This window comes from Dendrobates tinctorius, unplaced genomic scaffold (assembly GCF_039654945.1).
Source record: "Dendrobates tinctorius isolate UK_male_01 unplaced genomic scaffold, ASM3965494v1 ptg000133l, whole genome shotgun sequence".
Classification (NCBI taxonomy): Eukaryota; Metazoa; Chordata; class Amphibia; order Anura; family Dendrobatidae; genus Dendrobates; species Dendrobates tinctorius.
Window position 1 is genome coordinate 19026502 of NW_027361801.1, and position 17957 is coordinate 19044458.

A 17957-nucleotide genomic window follows, 5' to 3' on the forward strand; every position below is an offset into this window, starting at 1 on the left:
TCCTTGGTAGTGCTTTGTAGCACAGGTACCTCCTGCTTAGTAACCGGGTTCCAGCACCGTCAGCTGGTCCTCGGTTGTGCCATTGGCTCTTATTCCTTCTGCTGCCCCTCCGGGTGCCAGCACTGTCAGCTGGTCCTCGCTATTTCCATTTGCTCTTGCAGCTTATGCTACCCCTCCGGGTTCCAGCACCGTCAGCTGGTTCTCGTCAGAGCCTTTGGCCTAGGTGCCTCCATCTCGGTATCCGAGTTCCGGCAACGTCTGCTGGTCCTTGGTAGTGCTTTGTAGCACAGGTACCTCCTGCTTAGTAACCGGGTTCCAGCACCGTCAGCTGGTCCTCGGTTGTGCCATTGGCTCTTATTCCTTCTGCTGCCCCTCCGGGTGCCAGCACTGTCAGCTGGTCCTCGCTATTTCCATTTGCTCTTGCAGCTTATGCTACCCCTCCGGGTTCCAGCACCGTCAGCTGGTTCTCGTCAGAGCCTTTGGCCTAGGTGCCTCCATCTCGGTATCCGAGTTCCGGCAACGTCTGCTGGTCCTTGGTAGTGCTTTGTAGCACAGGTACCTCCTGCTTAGTAACCGGGTTCCAGCACCGTCAGCTGGTCCTCGGTAGTGCCATTGGCTCTTGTTCCTTCTGCTGCCCCTCCGGGTGCCAGTACCGTCAGCTGGTTCAAGAGGACAAAGAACAGGAAGACAACTACCAAGATGCAGAACAACAAGAGAGAGAAGACAAAGAAGCATAAAAAAAACAAAGCAGAAGAACATTAAGCATAAGACTAATACTCTGAGCAAATGATATTATCTTATTTATAAGCAGAAGAAGACTAAGCAGTGTATGGGGGTGAGTCCGTTCCTCCTCGTGGTGCCCCTGGAAAAGGCCTGCTGCTGCAGGCCAAACTGATCGCGGACAAATCCTGTTGTAAATCTTTTGTGACAGGCAGAACGGAAGGTGTAAACTTCTAACTTTTCTAGATAACAACTACAGGAATGCCTGACACAAACAAGAATATGATGAAGAAGAATAGGAAGAAGATGAAGAAGCTGAATATGTAGAATAATAATTGTTGAATAAGAAGAATATGAAGAATGTAAGAAAAGGAAGAAGAAGAAGAAGAAGAATGTAAAAAAAGGAAGTAGAAGAATTTAAAAAAGGAAGAAGAAGAAGAATGTAAAAAAAGGAATAAGAAGAAGAATGTAAAAAAGGAAGAAGAAGAAGAATGTAAAAAAAGGAAGTAGAAGAATGTAAAAAAAGGAAGAAGAAGAAGAAGAATGTAAAAAAAGGAATAAGAAGAAGAAGAAGAAGGTAAAAAAAGGAAGAAGAATAAGAAAGAAGAAGAAAGAAGAAGAAGACATACATGTCTGGCAAAATATAAATGAGGCTAACATAGTCAATATCTTTGTAACTCCTAACATCTTTAAAAAAAAAGTTTAATTCCTGCTATTCCATTTGATTGGGCTAAACCTCTATGGCTTTAATGTCTCCTCCACCTCCCACAATACATTCTACATTATTCTTAGTTGTTTTTCTTCATGTAGAATTAACCTACAAGGAAAGAAAGGGTTTTTTTTAATTCCGATATTTTGGCCCCATTGACTTGCATTGGTTCCCGGTATCGGAATCGGCGATACCGATACTTTTTTTTAAGATCGGCCGATCCATTCCGATCCGATATTTTCAAGTATCGGCTGGTATCGCTCAACTCTAGTAATGACCATTAGATTTAGCTGTTAGTAGATCATTAGAGACTTTAGTGAGGGCAGTTTCAGTGGAGTGTAATCTGAGAGATAGCAGATAAGACGGGAGTGGACCAGGCGCTCCAGGAGTTTAGAGATGAAGGGAAGATTAGAGACAAGATAGAGGGGAAAAGAGAGAGAATAAAAGAGTGACCAATTTCTAATCAAGAACCGAGACCATCAGGCAGATCTTTATCTTTGTTATTCATGTTATCATTTTGTCATAAACCAGTTGGTTGCAAATGAAGCCTCGCTCTATAGTTCCTCTTTGTATTTGGAAATCAGGATACCTCTACTGCAGTGTTCTGTTATTTCACAAATATTTTTTTTTTCTGAAGAACCCTTGAAGTCTAAGGCTGCGTTCACACGTTCAGGTTTTTACTGCGCGAATTTACCACAAAAACGCAAAAAAACAGCATCCGATGCAATCCTATGGGATTCCGCAATGCTGTGCTAATGTTGTGGATTTTCCTGTGGCGGAATCGCATTGGGGAAAAATACGCAGCATGCTCATTAATTTGCGGAATCGCGGCGATGCAATGCATTGTTCTGCTTACTTTCCGCATGTGGCTGTGCCCACCATGCGAAAAGTAAGCAGAACATTTGCGGATGGTACCCACGGTCTGTTCTCCGGCCTCTGGGTACCATATCCCTGTAAAAAATAGAACTAAAATAAAAAAATCACGTTTTATTCACCTTCTGATGTCCCGCGCAGCGTCCCCAGGCTTCAGCGATACACGCAGCAGCTCCCGTTCCCAGTGATGCATTGCGATGACCTTTGCTGACATCACGTCTCGCGATGCTGTAGCGATCTCGCGAGACCGCGTCATCATCAAAGGTCATTGCCACAATGCATCGCTGGGAACAGGACTTGCCGGAGCATTGCGGAGGCCTGGGAAAGCTGCGCGTGACGTCGGAAGGTGAATATAACATGATTTTTTTTTTTTTTTTTTATTATTTTTAACATTAGATCTTTTTACTACTGATGCTGCATAGGCAGCCTCAATAGCAAAAAGTTGGTCACACTCATCAAACACTATGTTTGACGAGTGTGACCAACCTGTCAATCAGTTCTCCAAGCGATGCTACAGATCACTTGGAAAACGCTAGCATTGTGCAAGTTAATTACGCTTGCAAATCGCTAGTTTTTCCACGGGAAAATCGCGGGAATTTAAAATGCGATTTTCCGGCGGAATGGAATTCCGGAATTCTCGCAGTAACTTCCGTGGGAATTCCGCTACGTGTGAACCCAGCCTAAAAGTCCCATAAGTTTATGGTGCATTAAGGAGAGAGCTGTCTGCTAAGCGAACGTTCAACTGTCAGTTATTTTCTTTGTACATTATAGCCAGTTTAAAGAGGTTGTCCGGTGAGTAAAAAGTTATCCTTTGTTGTTTGCTCTGGGTCCGACTACTCGCACCAATCAGCAGATCAGGAATATTTCATCCCAATTATAATGGAGAGGCAGTGTGCATGTGTGACCACCACGCCATTCATTCCCTATGAGACCCATAGTGAGCGAGTAGAGGTTGAGTGTCCGACCTGCCACTCTATTTTGTAACGGGAGTAAAAATTCCCCATACTGCCGATCGGTGGGTAAACCAGCAATAAGACTTCCAATGATCAGTAAAGCCCCCGTTACACATAGCGATATCGCTAGCAATATCGCTGCAACGTCACTGGTTTTTGTGACATTATAGTGATATTGCTAGCGATATCGCTATGTCTGATACTTACCTCAGACCGCTCCCCCGCTGGTTATCGCTGATCGCGTGAGAAGGTCCTGGACCATTTCTCGTCGGGCGATTCCTGCTGGGCTTCCTGTGACGCCGACGAGCGACGCGTGGACGCGGGCGGGAGGACATCAGGATCGTCGCGTCTGACAGGTAAGTAGCGACCCCCGACCCCTGCTATGTCGCTGGTGAGATCTGCCTGTGTGGCAGTTCACTAGCGACCACTTAGCGATGCACCAGCGATCCATATCGTTGTCGGGATCGCTGGTGCATCGCTAAGTGTAACGGTACCCTAAGTTATAACCTAGTCCACATCCGGCCCTCTGGCTGTTCCAGTCCGGCCCACAAACCGAGACAGCCGGAGGGCTGACAACACAGGCATGCTGCTGCTGTATCCCGCTGATTTCACTGCTATCTGCAACCTCAGGGTGCAAATAGTGGTAAATATAATGGCGGAGAAGGGAGCCGCCGGCTCCTTCTACCGTCATTTAGTGTGTGCATCTCAGACTGCAGACTTGATTACATCACTACATCATGTCTGCTCTGCGGAGCGTTAGTGCACACGGCAAAGACCAGAATGGAGTGACGAGGGAACAGGAGCAAGGTATATGGGTTTTTTATATATATACGTGTGTGAATTTGTGTCTGTATTTAGAGGGGCTATGTGGGGGCTCATACTGTATATATAGGGGGACTGTGTGGGGGTTCATATTGTATATGGGGGTTGTGGGGGCTTATAGTGTATATAGGTGCAGTGTGGGGGCTTGTAGTGTATATAGGTGCAGTGTGGTGGCTCAGAGTGTATATGTGGAGGTTGTGTGGGGACTTATAGTGTATATAGGTCCCGTGTGGGGGCTCGTAGTTTATATGTGGGGGCTGTGTATGGACTCATACACTATATACTATACTATATAGTGGCCTGTGTGTGGTGGCCCATACTATATATAGGGGGCTGTGTGTGGATTCACACTGTATATAGGGGGTTGTGTGCGGGCTCATACTGTATATAGGGGGCTCATAAGGTATATAGGATGTGTCAGCATACTTGATTCTGCTCAATATTAAATGATACCTTTTAATACCTGAATATAAAATAATAATTAAAGTTAATATCAATATTGAACAGAATTAATTTCAGCCTATTGGTTCGGCCTCCACATCAGTCACTGTCTCTCATGTGGCCCCTCCGCTAAATGAATTGCCCACCCTGACCTAGCCTGTAGATAGGTGAAAACCCCTTTAATAGCACCATACTTTGACAACTCTTGTCCTTAAACCCTTAACAGATTTATGTAAATTCTGGCGGATCCCTCTGACCTAAAAAAGGATCTGTTAGGTTTCTGGGGTTTAAGTGTATTTAATGGCAATAATATCACTGCAGACTACATGAAAAACTCAGAAATCCCAAGAAAACAGACCCCAATCACCTGGAAAAATGCCACACCGAACACATGAAAGTCAACATAAGCTGCAGAGAAGTGTCATACGTTACCTTACGTGTGCCGCCATGTTACGTGAACGCCGTGAGCTGTACGTCGTACGAGCGGATACGGCAGAACATTTCCCACTTATTACGGATGAGGAGAAGCGGATATTACGGTCTGTTTTCAGCGTCACAGAACCTTCGCTCTTTGTTTTTCACCTCGTGCTCTCTTTTTTTCCTCCTATTTGCTGGTGTAATTTCCCAGCCTGTATAACTTGCACAACAGTTCCCTGCCCTCCCCCTCCGTGCTCAGTGTGGCTCCACGTGGCTAGTCATGTGACCATGTTTACAGGGCGCTGCTGCTGTCTGTCAGGTCTGTCAGTCAGGTCTGGGGTTACAATGTCACTGCCTCAGCAGTGTCACCCTGACTCCGGGCTGACCAGCCAATCCTTGAGCTGACCTGGCCGCAGACAGTGCTGACCTCTGTGAAATCTGAGGCTCACCAGCAAGATGGGGCCCGCCCTGAGTCACGAAAACAAAAGGGTCCTGTCCCAGAAGAAAGAACAACAACACGGCAGATGGTGCCATGTTCCTTTCTCCATAATCCCCCCTGAAATGGCTATTCAAAAGTTAGAGTATTATTATCATAGAATAAAATTGGCTGACAACCTATAAATGATAGTGAAAAATTTAAAATTTGGCTAATTTATTTTTCTTTTCCTGTAAAAATTAAAAAATGTATTTTAATAAAAATTTCTATTTAGAAGAATTGGCTGATCAGCTGCGCTGACTTGTAGGACAATAAAGATCAATGTAAATCTTTTCCTATATATAGCAGTGACGGACCCTCGGACACGGGCTGCAGAATGGCAGCACATCGCTAATGAATGCCGATTATGGAATGCGTTAGCGATGCGCTCGTCTATAGCAGTGTATGGGTGCGTTAATGCCGCTATGTAACGGATGCATTAAACGCACCCCTTTAACGCTATGTGAACCCAGCCTAAGACATGACACACTGAAGACAGACTTTGTAGTTAAGGCCTGGGTCACACTTGTGAGAAACTTGCATGAGTCTCGCGTCTCAATACCCGGCACTGCCACCGGCACTCGGGACCGGAGTGTGCGGCTGCATTGTATTTCTATGAAGCTGAGCGCTCCGGTCCCGAGTGCTGGCGGCAGTGCCGGGTATTGAGACGCGAGACTCATGCAAGTTTCTCACAGGTGTGACCCTGGCCTAAGAGCTCCATCCTGGTTTCATCCGTTTTCACTGGTACTGTTAAAGAGTCAATGGATTAAAAAAGTTCATGCACTCTACTTGTTTCAGTGAAAAACAGACAAGAAAAAAAATGGCTGCAGTTAGGATGTAATTGTGATGCAACTAAGGGGACACATTAGAAGAAAAAAAAAAATCGGACAGTTTGTCTCAGCTGGTAACACTCTGATGTGTGAACGCAGGCTAATGGAGTGGACGGACCCATGGATCTCTTAAAAGAACAGATGTGTGAATAGTTCCATCAAATTGAGCCATGTGCTGTCTGTTTTACAAACAAGCATAAATTGACATATGTTTTATCATCCGCACTGCAGGTCAATTTCAGAGCAGCTTGTTGCAGCTTGTTGATGTGATCTGATAAATCTGTGCTATATGCGGCCTTACAAATGACTGTTAGTAACTAAACCAGAAGTCTTACTAAAGATGCCATCACATTCCTTGCAGTATAATGGCAGATACACCAATGGTTTACCGTACAGCACACCTGTCAGGCTGGTATACACCGGCCCCCTTTTTTCCAGTTGCATGGACTCGCACATCATATTGCACGCTGAGCCATCCAGGAAAAATTCGAATAGTGCCTGGAAAGCCGTTTTTGCACAAGAGTGCTTTTGGCCGATAGATGTCATTGTACGGCTAGTGGCATCTGTTGTCAATAAACATCAGAATATTTGCCGGACATGTACAGACACAGCGTGGAAGCAGCACGAGTGCTGAGGCTATAGGTACATGTACTATCCGATATCTATATGGATAGATTATGGTTCCATTGCAATGAAGGTGCCTTTCCACATGTACTTTTTTTGTGGACCAATTGTGTGCAAAAAAAGTCACTTCCTACTCTGACCTGTTTTGCAGGTCAAATTTGTCAATGCAAGTCAATGGCCCTTTGAGAAAAGACAAAGAGCACACGGATGTCATCTGCGTGTGGTCCATACTTTACAGTTTAATGGGCAGGAGGTATGTGGTACAGTAAAGGGTGTTTTACTGGATGGGAGATACATTTCTCCCAGCAGATTAATGATTGGCCGGGTTTTTCCCTAAAGACAGGACCTGCGATGATGTCAGGGTCACATGATCAGCCCATGTGATGTTTACCTCACTTGTGGGAGAGGTTATGGGCTATGTAATGGAGGTTGGTGTTTGGCACATGGTGAGTGTGTTTCTGGAAGTTACAGGAACTTGGCTGGACTTAGCCTGATCTTGTATACAGGATCCCCGTGCTGCAGGACTATAGCAGCAAGACTCGGAAGAACCTCGGGAATGGCAACTGCCGGATGCCGCAGGACCTGGCAGCTGCTTAGTTAAGCCTGTCCTGTGAAAGGGGTGAGTCTGAGACCAGTGGTTCTCCAAGCTGGAGTATGTGTATGGTTTTTCCTTATGTTCTGTTAACCTGCTGGTTATTAAGTGACATTAAACCACTGAAACTGGACTTTATGCCTGTGTGTTGCCTCGTTACTGCCGCCCTGCCATTACCTACCAGAGCGAATCCCTACAGAAGACATTTTGTTTTTTCTTTTGAGAAAAATGGATGTAATAAGGATTGTAAAACCTGACCAAAAATGGATCCACTATACTGAAAAAACAAGGACTGTTCTTCGCATCTAAGAAAAAAATGACATGTAAAAAAGCCCTTAGGCCTCATTCAGACATACGGTACATTTCTTTAATAAACAGACTGTTTTTCATCAGTTTGGATCAGATTTTCATGTGTTTTGGCACGTTCCTTCATTGTTACCATCAGTAGGACCTCCATTTTTCTTGTATACAAAAAAATCCAAGCTTCTGCGACCCATTAAACAGTCAATAAGGACAGCGCTGGAATATCACAAAGATGGCAACCGAGCGTTGTCGTTTCTTCACGAACCCATTGATTTGAAGTGTGAATGAGGCCTAACACCAGTTTTACACAAAATACTACAAGTACACTTTTGCTTCTGTATTACAGTCACAAGTTCTGGCCTGACCGTGGGTCTAATGACGTGTGATGCTGCTAGTTTGTGTCATTAGACAAGTGGTTGCGCCCTTATTATGGGTTAATCCTGCCTCATACAAGCGTCTAATGCTGACAGATGAACAATTACCACCGATAAATCTTATAATAAAGGGAACATGACGGCAAATTTGGGCTGCACGACCCGAAGTTTCAGAGTGAACATACTTCAAAAAGTCGGTTGGGAATGATGTATCTACGATGACTGGAGCAAGGTAGGGCCTGGACAGTATCTCCATGTGACGCACCCCAAGACCAACAGGTCTAAGCCTATACGGACACAGGGAGGGAGACATCTCTCAGTCTAGGACAAAGGAGGACAGAAACCACCAACCTGAGTCTTGGACTAGTTATCTTCAGACTACGGGTTTTTGTTAAAGACTGTGTCATTTCAACGTGGAATATACATGGTTGCAATAATGCAGTCAGTGCATGAATCGTACTGCCCGTAGTTCACGCAGCATCATTCTCATGACAGGTTCCCTTTAAAAGGCTGGTCCAGCCATAACATATTTTTGACCCACCCTTGAGATTAGATCATCATCAGTATCAAATCAATTGGGGACCAACAGTTGGAGCCGCCACCAATTAGATGGTATTAGCTCCAGTGCTGGTCAGACGCGAACACTGATCGGAGCTGCACTGCACAGCCCCATTTAATGTGTGGCGCTCACCGCCACGTTTCTTATTAATAAAGTGTAAATGAGAGCAAAAAGCAGTTTGTAAAGAGAGAGAAATCTCACATTCCATGACATGTACCGATAGTCTCTGCAGGCTGGCAGCCAGATAACAGACATTGCCAGTGACCTGATCCGAATGGCCTGTTTGGTCAGCAGCACTTTGCATTTTTTCTTAACAAGCTATATGAAAGCTGCCAGAACTGCCCAGCGACATCTCTCATATCTATACCTATACACCAATGATTAGAGTTCTACAAATACTAAGTGCAATAAAACACAGATTCAATCATTAACATTTTTTTTCTGGGCTCAAGAGAGATTTCTGCACTCACGCTCACAGTGTGCATGTGCCCGCTGTCAGGATTCCCCTCTATTTCCAGCGCGAGGGGGCAATTGCATGACCACAAGAATGCGATTTGCATATCTGTGGTCAATAATGCCCACCTAGATTCTCATCCACTCCTCTCAATAGAGCACTGAGACAAGCGGAAGAGAATGGTTACCACATGATTGCAAGTATGAAATTAGTACGCTTGTGGTCACGTGACCACTCACTCGCGCTGGAAATAGAGGGGAATCCTGACAGCATGCACAATGCACACACACTGTCATGATTCGAAAATCTGAGTGACTGCAGAAGTTTATCAGGAGCCTGGAACACCCACATAAAACTCACATTAAATATGTTGTTTGGACTGGTTGACAACTCTTCATGAAATTGGAGCTTTACTATAGTAAGGAGAGGGGAAAAAATAGGCTTGGCTACATATTTCCACTAGTAGCATGATTCTAGAGGAACAGATCCAACATACCCAGATCCTTTTTTGGTCCCATACACAATAGAAAGTTGTCCAATCACAAGGATGGCAGGTTTGACTCACTTTGATCTAATGCGTAATGCCAGTAAAGTGTTAATCTACTGTACATACAGTAATGTTTAATCCAATCTCTACATATGAACCGTCCCCGTTTTGGGTTCTGGTTCCCCTATAAATTGGTTGTTGTTACATATGATGATATTATACTATGTGAGTGAACCATGACACAGATACTATACAAGGGAATGTGACTGTCCATAATGACATTAATTATCACAAGGTATGTGCGGATACTTTACACGTGACATACTTGTCCTCCAGAGTCAGCTGCTGCCTGGAGATGTGTGTAATGTCTGAAGCATCATCGCAAATGACTTACCACATAAACAAGAGCGTGTACAGGATACATTACTGCAGAAGTGGATGAGCCCTGAGGTTGGGGCTGTGAATGGCGATGGCCAGAATAGTTCATAAAACAATAACGGCTACAGAGGTTTTAATCAATGTAATGTAGACTCACTTATGTGGTCCGTGCTGGACTGGGATATCTTTGGGGGCCCACAGTTACATGCAAATATTATATATTATTATTATTAAATAATAAATATATAATATTAATAAGATAAAATAAACTGGGGCATATTTCGATCCCCCACTACACCCCGTACAATTGCTCTCAGTTCAGCCAAGTGTGCATGTGGGTTAACAGTATAAAATGCAAAAATAAAAAGTGATGGCGCATAGCTATTGGAGCAATATTTTGGCCCTTCATTTCCAGGACCATGGGGGGACTGAGAGGTCAGACCCCCAGAAATCACTAAGTGATGGCCTATCCTAGCTATCATTTACTGATGATGGTATCGACCCTAAAAATGTATGATATATAAATTTGTACCAATATCCACAACTAAATATTCCTGTAAAAAAAGGAAATGGCTGGACCACGAGTCACCGCTGCAGTCAATCTTTGAACTCGGCTAGGGAAAGCCGTTGAGATCAGCGACTGGCTGCAGCGGTGATGTGCACTGTTGATGTGATGTCGTCTTTGCAACCAAAAACACAAGAGAGAAGCAGCGGCGCTGGACTCAGGGAGGGTGAGTACTAACTGATTTTGTTATTTTACAAGCATTCTATCATTTGGATACCACTTTTAAAAGTGAAAAAAAAAAGGATTTTCCAGTTTCAGAAAGCCCCTGTCCCCAGCCGCAGTTTGTCTTAAAAAAAAAAAAAGGCAAACTATACATTAATCACCCTTGCTGTGTCAAGCACTGAGTCTCCTCCGCTGCTCCTGGTGGCAGAGATGATGATAATAATAATTTTTATTTATATAGCGCCAACATATTCCGTAGCACTTTACAATTAAACGGGGACATATACAGACAATAAATTCAATACAAGTTAAGACAATTTAAACAGTGACATTAGGAGTGAGGTCCCTGCTCGCAAGCTTATAATCTACAAGGAAATGAGGGGGGGACACAGTAGGTGAGAAGTGCTTGTTATTTCAGGTCTGGCAATTATAATAAATAGGGATTTTCATATAAAGCTGCATGATCCGGTCATCAGCCCATGTGTTTAAGTGCAATAGTCAAGTATCAAGTGCCGTTATCGTGTGCATGGAGGGTGTGGAGACAGATGAATAGTAGGGTGCAGATTCAGAATAATATTTGGAAGAAGGGAAGAGGGCAAAGTTAGTTTACTGAGTAGTTGATGTGGTAGGCTTGTTTGAAGAGATGGATTTTCAAAACGCGCTTGAATAGGTCGGGGATAGGTATCAGTCTGATCATCTGGGGAAGTGCATTCCAGAGAGCTGGAGCAGCACGAGAGAAGTCTTGGAGACGGAGGTGCGAGGTTCGGATTACGGGGGATGTTAGTCTTAGGTCATCTGTAGAACGGAGGGCACGTGTAGGGCGATAGACAGAGATGAGAGAGGAGATATAAGGATGTGCAGAACAGTGGAGAGCTTTGTGGGTGAGAGAGATGAGTTTATACTGGACCCTGTAGCGAATAGGTAGCCAGTGTAATGACTGGCACAAGATGGAGGCATCGGTGAAGCGGCTGGACAGAAATATGACCCTAGCTTCCGCATTCAAGATGGATTGGAGAGGAGAAAGTTTGGTAAGAGGGAGACCGATCCGAAGAGAGTTGCAGTAGTCCAGACGAGAATGAATAAGCGCGACAGTAAGAGTCTTAGCAGTTTCAAAGGTGAGAAATAGTCGGATTCTGGAGATGTTTTTAAGATGCAGGTGACAAGAGCGAGTGAGTGATCGGATGTAAGGAGTAAAGGAAAGTTCAGTGTCGAATATGACCCCAAGACAGCAGGCATGCTGCTTGGGAGTTATGGTTGAACCCTCCAGGGTTATTACGATGTTAGGTAGAGTGAGGTTAGTAGAGGGGAGAAACACAAGAAGTTCAGTTTTGGAGAGATTTAGTTTCAGAGGGAGGACATGATGTTCGAGACAGCAGACAGACAATCCTTGGAAATTTGAATTAGGGTAGGGGTGATGTCAGGGGAAGAGGTGTATAATTGGGTGTCATCAGCATAGAGATGATACTGGAACCCAAATCTGCTGATTATTTGTCCAATAGGGGCAGTGTATAGAGAGAAGACGAGGGGGCCTAGGACAGAGCCCTACGGGACCCCGATAGGGGACGAGGAGAGGAAGAGGAGACGGCAAAAGATACAGTGAAGGAGCGGTCAGAGAGGTAGGAGGAGAACCAGGAGAGGGCTGTGTCCTTGAGGCCTATAGAGCGGAGCATAGTGAGGAGGAGCTGGTGATCCACAGTGTCAAATGCGTCAGAGAGATCAGGAGAATCAGCAAGGAACAATGACCTTTCGATTTAGCTGTTATTAGATCATTAGAGACTTTAGTGAGGGCAGTTTCAGTGGAGTGTAAAGAGCGGAAACCAGATTGTAAGGGGTCGAGAAGAGAGTATCCGAGAGATAGCGGATTAGACGGGAGTGGACCAAGCATTCCAGGAGTTTAGAGATGAAGGAAAGGTTAGAGACAGGTCTGTAGTTAGCAGTGCAGTTCTGGTCCAGGGATAGCTTTTTAAGTAAAGGTGTTATGATGGCATGTTTAAATGAGGATGGAAATATACCTGAAGAAAGAGAGAAATTAAATATTTTAGTCAGGTGAGTGGTGACCACTGGTCAGAGAGACTGCAAGAGCTGTGAAGGAATGGGGTCACTGTTGCAGGTTGTAGGCCGAGCGGAAGCGAGGTACCATTATAGCAAACCATCTCGATATCAAATGACAAGGATTGCGAACAGTAACAACATGAAGAAATATTACTATTGACAACACCAATATCAAACGATAAGAATGCCGCACAACACCAATACCCCTATGTAGATTCTAGTGAAAGGTCAGCATTGAAAGCAAACCAAAAATAAAGTATAAAAATAAACTATATATGTCCCAAGCAAATTTAAATTATAAAATTCATAAAACAGATAACCAAATAAAAAAAAAATAAACGATCACAGTATTACAGACATAAATATCCTAAAGGTACTGTCACACTTAGCGATATCGCTAGCAATATCGCTATAACTTGTAACGTTATAGCAATATTGCTAGCGATATCGCTATGTCTGATACTTACCTACGACCCGCTCCCCCGCTGGTTATCGCTGATCGCGCGAGAACGTCCTGGACTGTTTCTCGTCGTCAGCTTCCTGCGGAGCTTCCTGTGGCGAGACGAGGGACGAGCGTGGAGCCGGGTGGGAGGACATCAGGATCGCCTAGTGTGACAGGTAAGTAGCGACCCCCGACCCCAGCGATGTCGCTGGTGAGATCTGCCTGTGTGGCAGCTCACTAGCGACCACTTAGCGATGCACCAGCGATCCTGACCGCGTCATATCGCTGGTCGGGATCGCTGGTGTATCGCCAAGTGTGACAGTACCTTTAGCTTATGGTCATTTCATAGTTACAAGAAAGGAAACCTTGACGTGGTGCCTCCTGGACGTACCTCTAAGACCCAACCCGGAATAACAACTTTCCTTCTGGCTCTCTATATCCCCCTCCCCATGTCACACCTGAATCCTTTATACCTCATTTGGGAGGAAAGATATCCACTACCCCTTTCAATGTGGAGACACTATGTCTCACCTTGTGAACAAAGAACTGTGTTCACCTATCTGTTCTTTCCGGATAACGAGATGCTGATTTATTCTGTGCTCCCACCCTGCATTTAAAGTACCCAGAGACTTGTTGGCCAAGTGTTATCATCCCCTAATGGCTGTGACACAATGTGACATTTTTTTGTCTCCAGCACCTATGTGCTTTAAGATAACGGAAACAATTACTAAAATCCCTTTTAAGGGGGTTTTACACTAAGCGATATCGCTAGCAATATCGCTAGAACGTCACCGGTTTTGTGACGTGCTAGCGATATCGCTATGTGTGATACTTACCAACGACCGGCTCCCCCGCTGTCCATCGATGATCGCGCGAGATTGGGCGGCTCCATTTCTCGTCGTCAGCTTCCTGCTGTGACGACGAGCGACGCGTGGAGGCGGGCGGGCGGATGCCAGGATCGCTGTGTGTGAAAGGTAAATATCGTCCGCTGCGTCGCTGCTGCATCGCTGTGAGGTCTTTCTGTGTGAAAGCTCACTAGCGATCATTTAGCGATGCACCAGCGATCCTGACCGGGTCGGATCGCTCGTCGGATCGCTGGTGCATTGCTAAATGTAAAAGGGCCTTTAGGCTATGTGCACACAGAGTTTTTTGCCTCTGCGGATTTTGTATTGAAAACCGCAGATAAATTTACCCGAGGTTTTACACCTCATAATGGAGAAGGTCTGAAACCGCAGCGGTTCTGAACAAAAGAATTGACATGCTGCGGATTGTAAACCGCGGAAAAATCCGCAGCATGTGCACAGCGTTTTATAGTTTACCACTGAAAACAATAGTACTGTACAACGCACCTAAATCTGCTGTGGACCCGCAGCTGCAGAAACGCTGCGGATCCGCAGCAGAATCCGCACCGTGTGCACATACCCTTAGAAACTGGCCAAAGGGCTAGCTTTTAGCGTACGCTCTCATGTCCAGTAATCATCCATTAGAATGGATACGTGAAGATGGCTTTAAGGTGCAATGATACACTGCGCTGCTGTAGGTATAATTCAAGGAACTTTATTGGTGCCTACGCGTTTCCTGAGCTGTCCCAGCTCACTTCATCAGGGCAGTTTCACAACCCTATCAGGTGAGTCTGTCCTTGCCTCACCATTAAAATTGTGTTTTAAAGGATTCACACAGTGGATGCGCCCTGTTTTGTTTCTTTTAGTTAGAATAGATACGGCAGAAATCCATTGACGAAAACATTGTGCAGACACAACTTTTTCTGTTCGGCTGAAAAAAATTCTTTCAACTGGATCCATGTTTTTAACATTGAAGTCTATGGAAAATGGATCTGTTAAATACCCATCTGTTTTCTTCCATTTGAAAATGATCCAGTAAGCAAAAAATAGACCATAAACTTTAATGTTAAAAAAAAGGCAGTTAAAATCGTTTTGTTTTTTTTTGCCAGACAGTTGAAACTGCACAACTTTTTCGTCAACAGATTGCTACCTAATGGATGATTTCTGGACATGTGAAAATAGTCTAAGCTACAGAATACAAAATGATAAATACCCATGTTTTGAGATCTTATATTTGTATATCTTACACTGATAACTGATATTGCCTGTAGTGTTGAAATCGTTGCAGCCGATCAGTGAACTCAGCACCCCATCTACTCGGGCAGTGCAGCTTAGCTCATTGATTGACTGCAGCGTTGTCAACATGAGGTCAGCGCAAAAACACCGGGAGCAGCAGCAGAGGTTCACCAAATATATATATTATATATAAAAAATATTGAATGATGTTTTCCAAAACTTGGAAAACCTCTTATAAAATTCACTATTGCTTTGTTGCCGAAAGCAACTAATCACAATGCAGCTTTAATTATTGTTAACCAGTTAAACAGCCTCGTGGGGTATGGATGATTCTAAGAGAGGTCAGGATTCAGCCTAGAACTACACGGGAGAATCTGGTCAATGATCTGGAGAGCTGGGACCATAGACTCAAATATTACCGTTAGTAACACACTACGCCGTCATGGATTAAAATCCTGCAGAGTACACACTGTCCCCCTGCTCACAACAGCAAATGTCCCGGCCTGTTTGAAATTCACCAATGACCATTTGGATCAGTGTTTCTCAACTCTAGTCCTCAAAACCCACCAACAGGTCAAGTTTTCAGCATATCCTTAGTATTTCACAGTTGATAATTTCATCACCTTCTCAAGCTTTAATTCCATCACCTATGCAATACTAAGGAAATCCAAGAAACATGACCTGTTTGTGGATCTTGAGGACTGACGTTGAGAAACACTGATCTGGATGATAGAGAGGATGCATGGGAGAAGTTCATGTGGTCAGATAACACCAAAATAGAACTTTTTGGTATCAACTCCACTAGTCGTATTTGAAGGAAGAAGGAGAATGAGTACAACCCCAAAACACCATCCCAACCGTGAAGAATGGTGGGGAATCATCATATTTTGGGGGTGTTTTCCTGCAAAAATGACAGGATAACTGCACCATCTTGAAGGAAGGATGGGATCGTGTATCAAGAGATTTTGGCCAATATCCTCTTTCCCTCAGTAAGAGCATTGGAGATGGGTCATGGCTGGGTCTCCAAGCATGACAATGACCCGAAACACAGAGCCAGGGCAACTAAGGAGTGGCTCCGTAAGAAGCATTTCAAGGTCCTGGAGTGTCCTAGCCTGTCTCCAGACCTGGACCCAACAGAAAATCTTTGGATGGAGCTGAAACTCAATGTTGCCCAGCAACAGCATCGACACCTGAAAGATCTGGAGAAGATCTATATAAAGTAGTGGGCCAAAATCACTCCTGAATTGTGTGCAAACTTGGTCAAGAAATACAGGAAATGTCTGACCTCTGTAATTGCAAACAAAGATGTCTGTACCAAATATTAAATTCTGTTTTTATATTGTATCAAATACTTATTTCATGCAATAAAATGCTAATTAATAATGTAAAAACCCATACAATGTGATTTTCTGGATTTTTGGTACGATTCTGTCTCTCACAGGTGAAGTGTACCTACGGTAAAAATTACAAACCTCTCCATTCTTTGTAGGGAAAACTTGTAAAATCGGCAGTGTATCAAATACTTATTTTCCTCACTGTATGTCCTACATTAATCTTGCCCCAACAGTCTGTCAGTGTCTCAACCATCAGCCCTCCTAGGAGAAGTATGTACTACCACTTCATGGTGGACGCACTGGATGTCCCGAGATGCCAGATACAATATTAGCATAGGCCCAATAATACAAAGTATACGAGCATTTAATGCGCTTGTTTTAATAAACTTCATGAAAATAAATTGTAGACTAATTATCATGTATTAACTGTTCCTCTCCAAATGAGTGTCCTATATCATATTCACCTTGTCTATGAAAATTATGTATTTAATTAAGGATAACCAAGAAGTAATATACGGCAAGAACATTATTAATAAAAAAAAATTGGGCATCGGACCAGAAATCTGATCCAGAGACCTGATCTGAAGAATGGAAGATTATTGACTATACAGACGAGCCAATAAAAGGGAAACAAATCATACCATGGGCTACAAATATCACCATAAAGTAGTCACAGGATGAGGTAGCGTGGAAAATGGGGTCCTGGCTTAGGTTATCCCCAGGAAGTCAGAACAGAACATAGTCGCACTGGGGCCAAATTAGACCAGGAGGAGGAAAAACAAAAGGGCAATGGTATGGTTTTTGATAGCTTATGCAAGTGTGGCGCCCCTGAGGGTTCAGTTGCCACAGAGGTACTGCACCTCCTCCTGAGGTGTGGTACCCCACCTTCCAGGTAAGTTGGAGGCTCCTAACCACGCTCCAACACTCGCATCCCACACAACACAGTAGTTCAGCAAAGCCACATTACGGCTCCCTGCTTGGAATGTAGCAGAGCACCTTTGGTGGTTCCCTGCTTGGAACACGAAACGTGCTGGGAGGCGGGTGGAGTGAACACATAAAAGAGCGGGAAGGTTTAGAATTTCAGTCAGTGGGTCAGAGAGGAGTGAGGAGAGAAGATCCCTGGGAGAAGGATGGAGGAAGGAGGTGCTGCAGCAGCAGATCTCAATGACCTGGGTCTGCTGGCACGGGAAAGGAAAGAAGAAAGACTTTGAACAGAGACCTGATCTTCCATAAGAAGGAAAGACTAGTACGGAACGTAGGAGTAAAAGGGAACAGAGGACGTGGGTTAGGAGGGAACCCTGACAAGAAGTTCT

The 17957-nt window shown here is 44.3% G+C and overlaps 1 protein-coding gene across 2 annotated transcripts in view; it reads right to left on the bottom strand.

Annotated features, from left to right (window-relative positions):
• The window catches only part of MOSPD1 (motile sperm domain containing 1), a 98265-nt gene that overhangs the window by 67552 nt on the left and 12756 nt on the right, over positions 1-17957 (bottom strand). The window contains exon 1 of one of the 2 annotated variants that reach the window (XM_073543522.1): positions 4951-5124. The exons of the other annotated variant lie outside the window; for it this stretch is intronic. Within the exon in view, the coding sequence (XP_073399623.1) occupies positions 4951-4967 (17 nt within the window). The 5' untranslated portion in view covers positions 4968-5124. Of the gene's footprint in view, positions 1-4950; positions 5125-17957 lie in introns of those variants that run through there. 2 annotated transcript variants of the gene reach the window in all.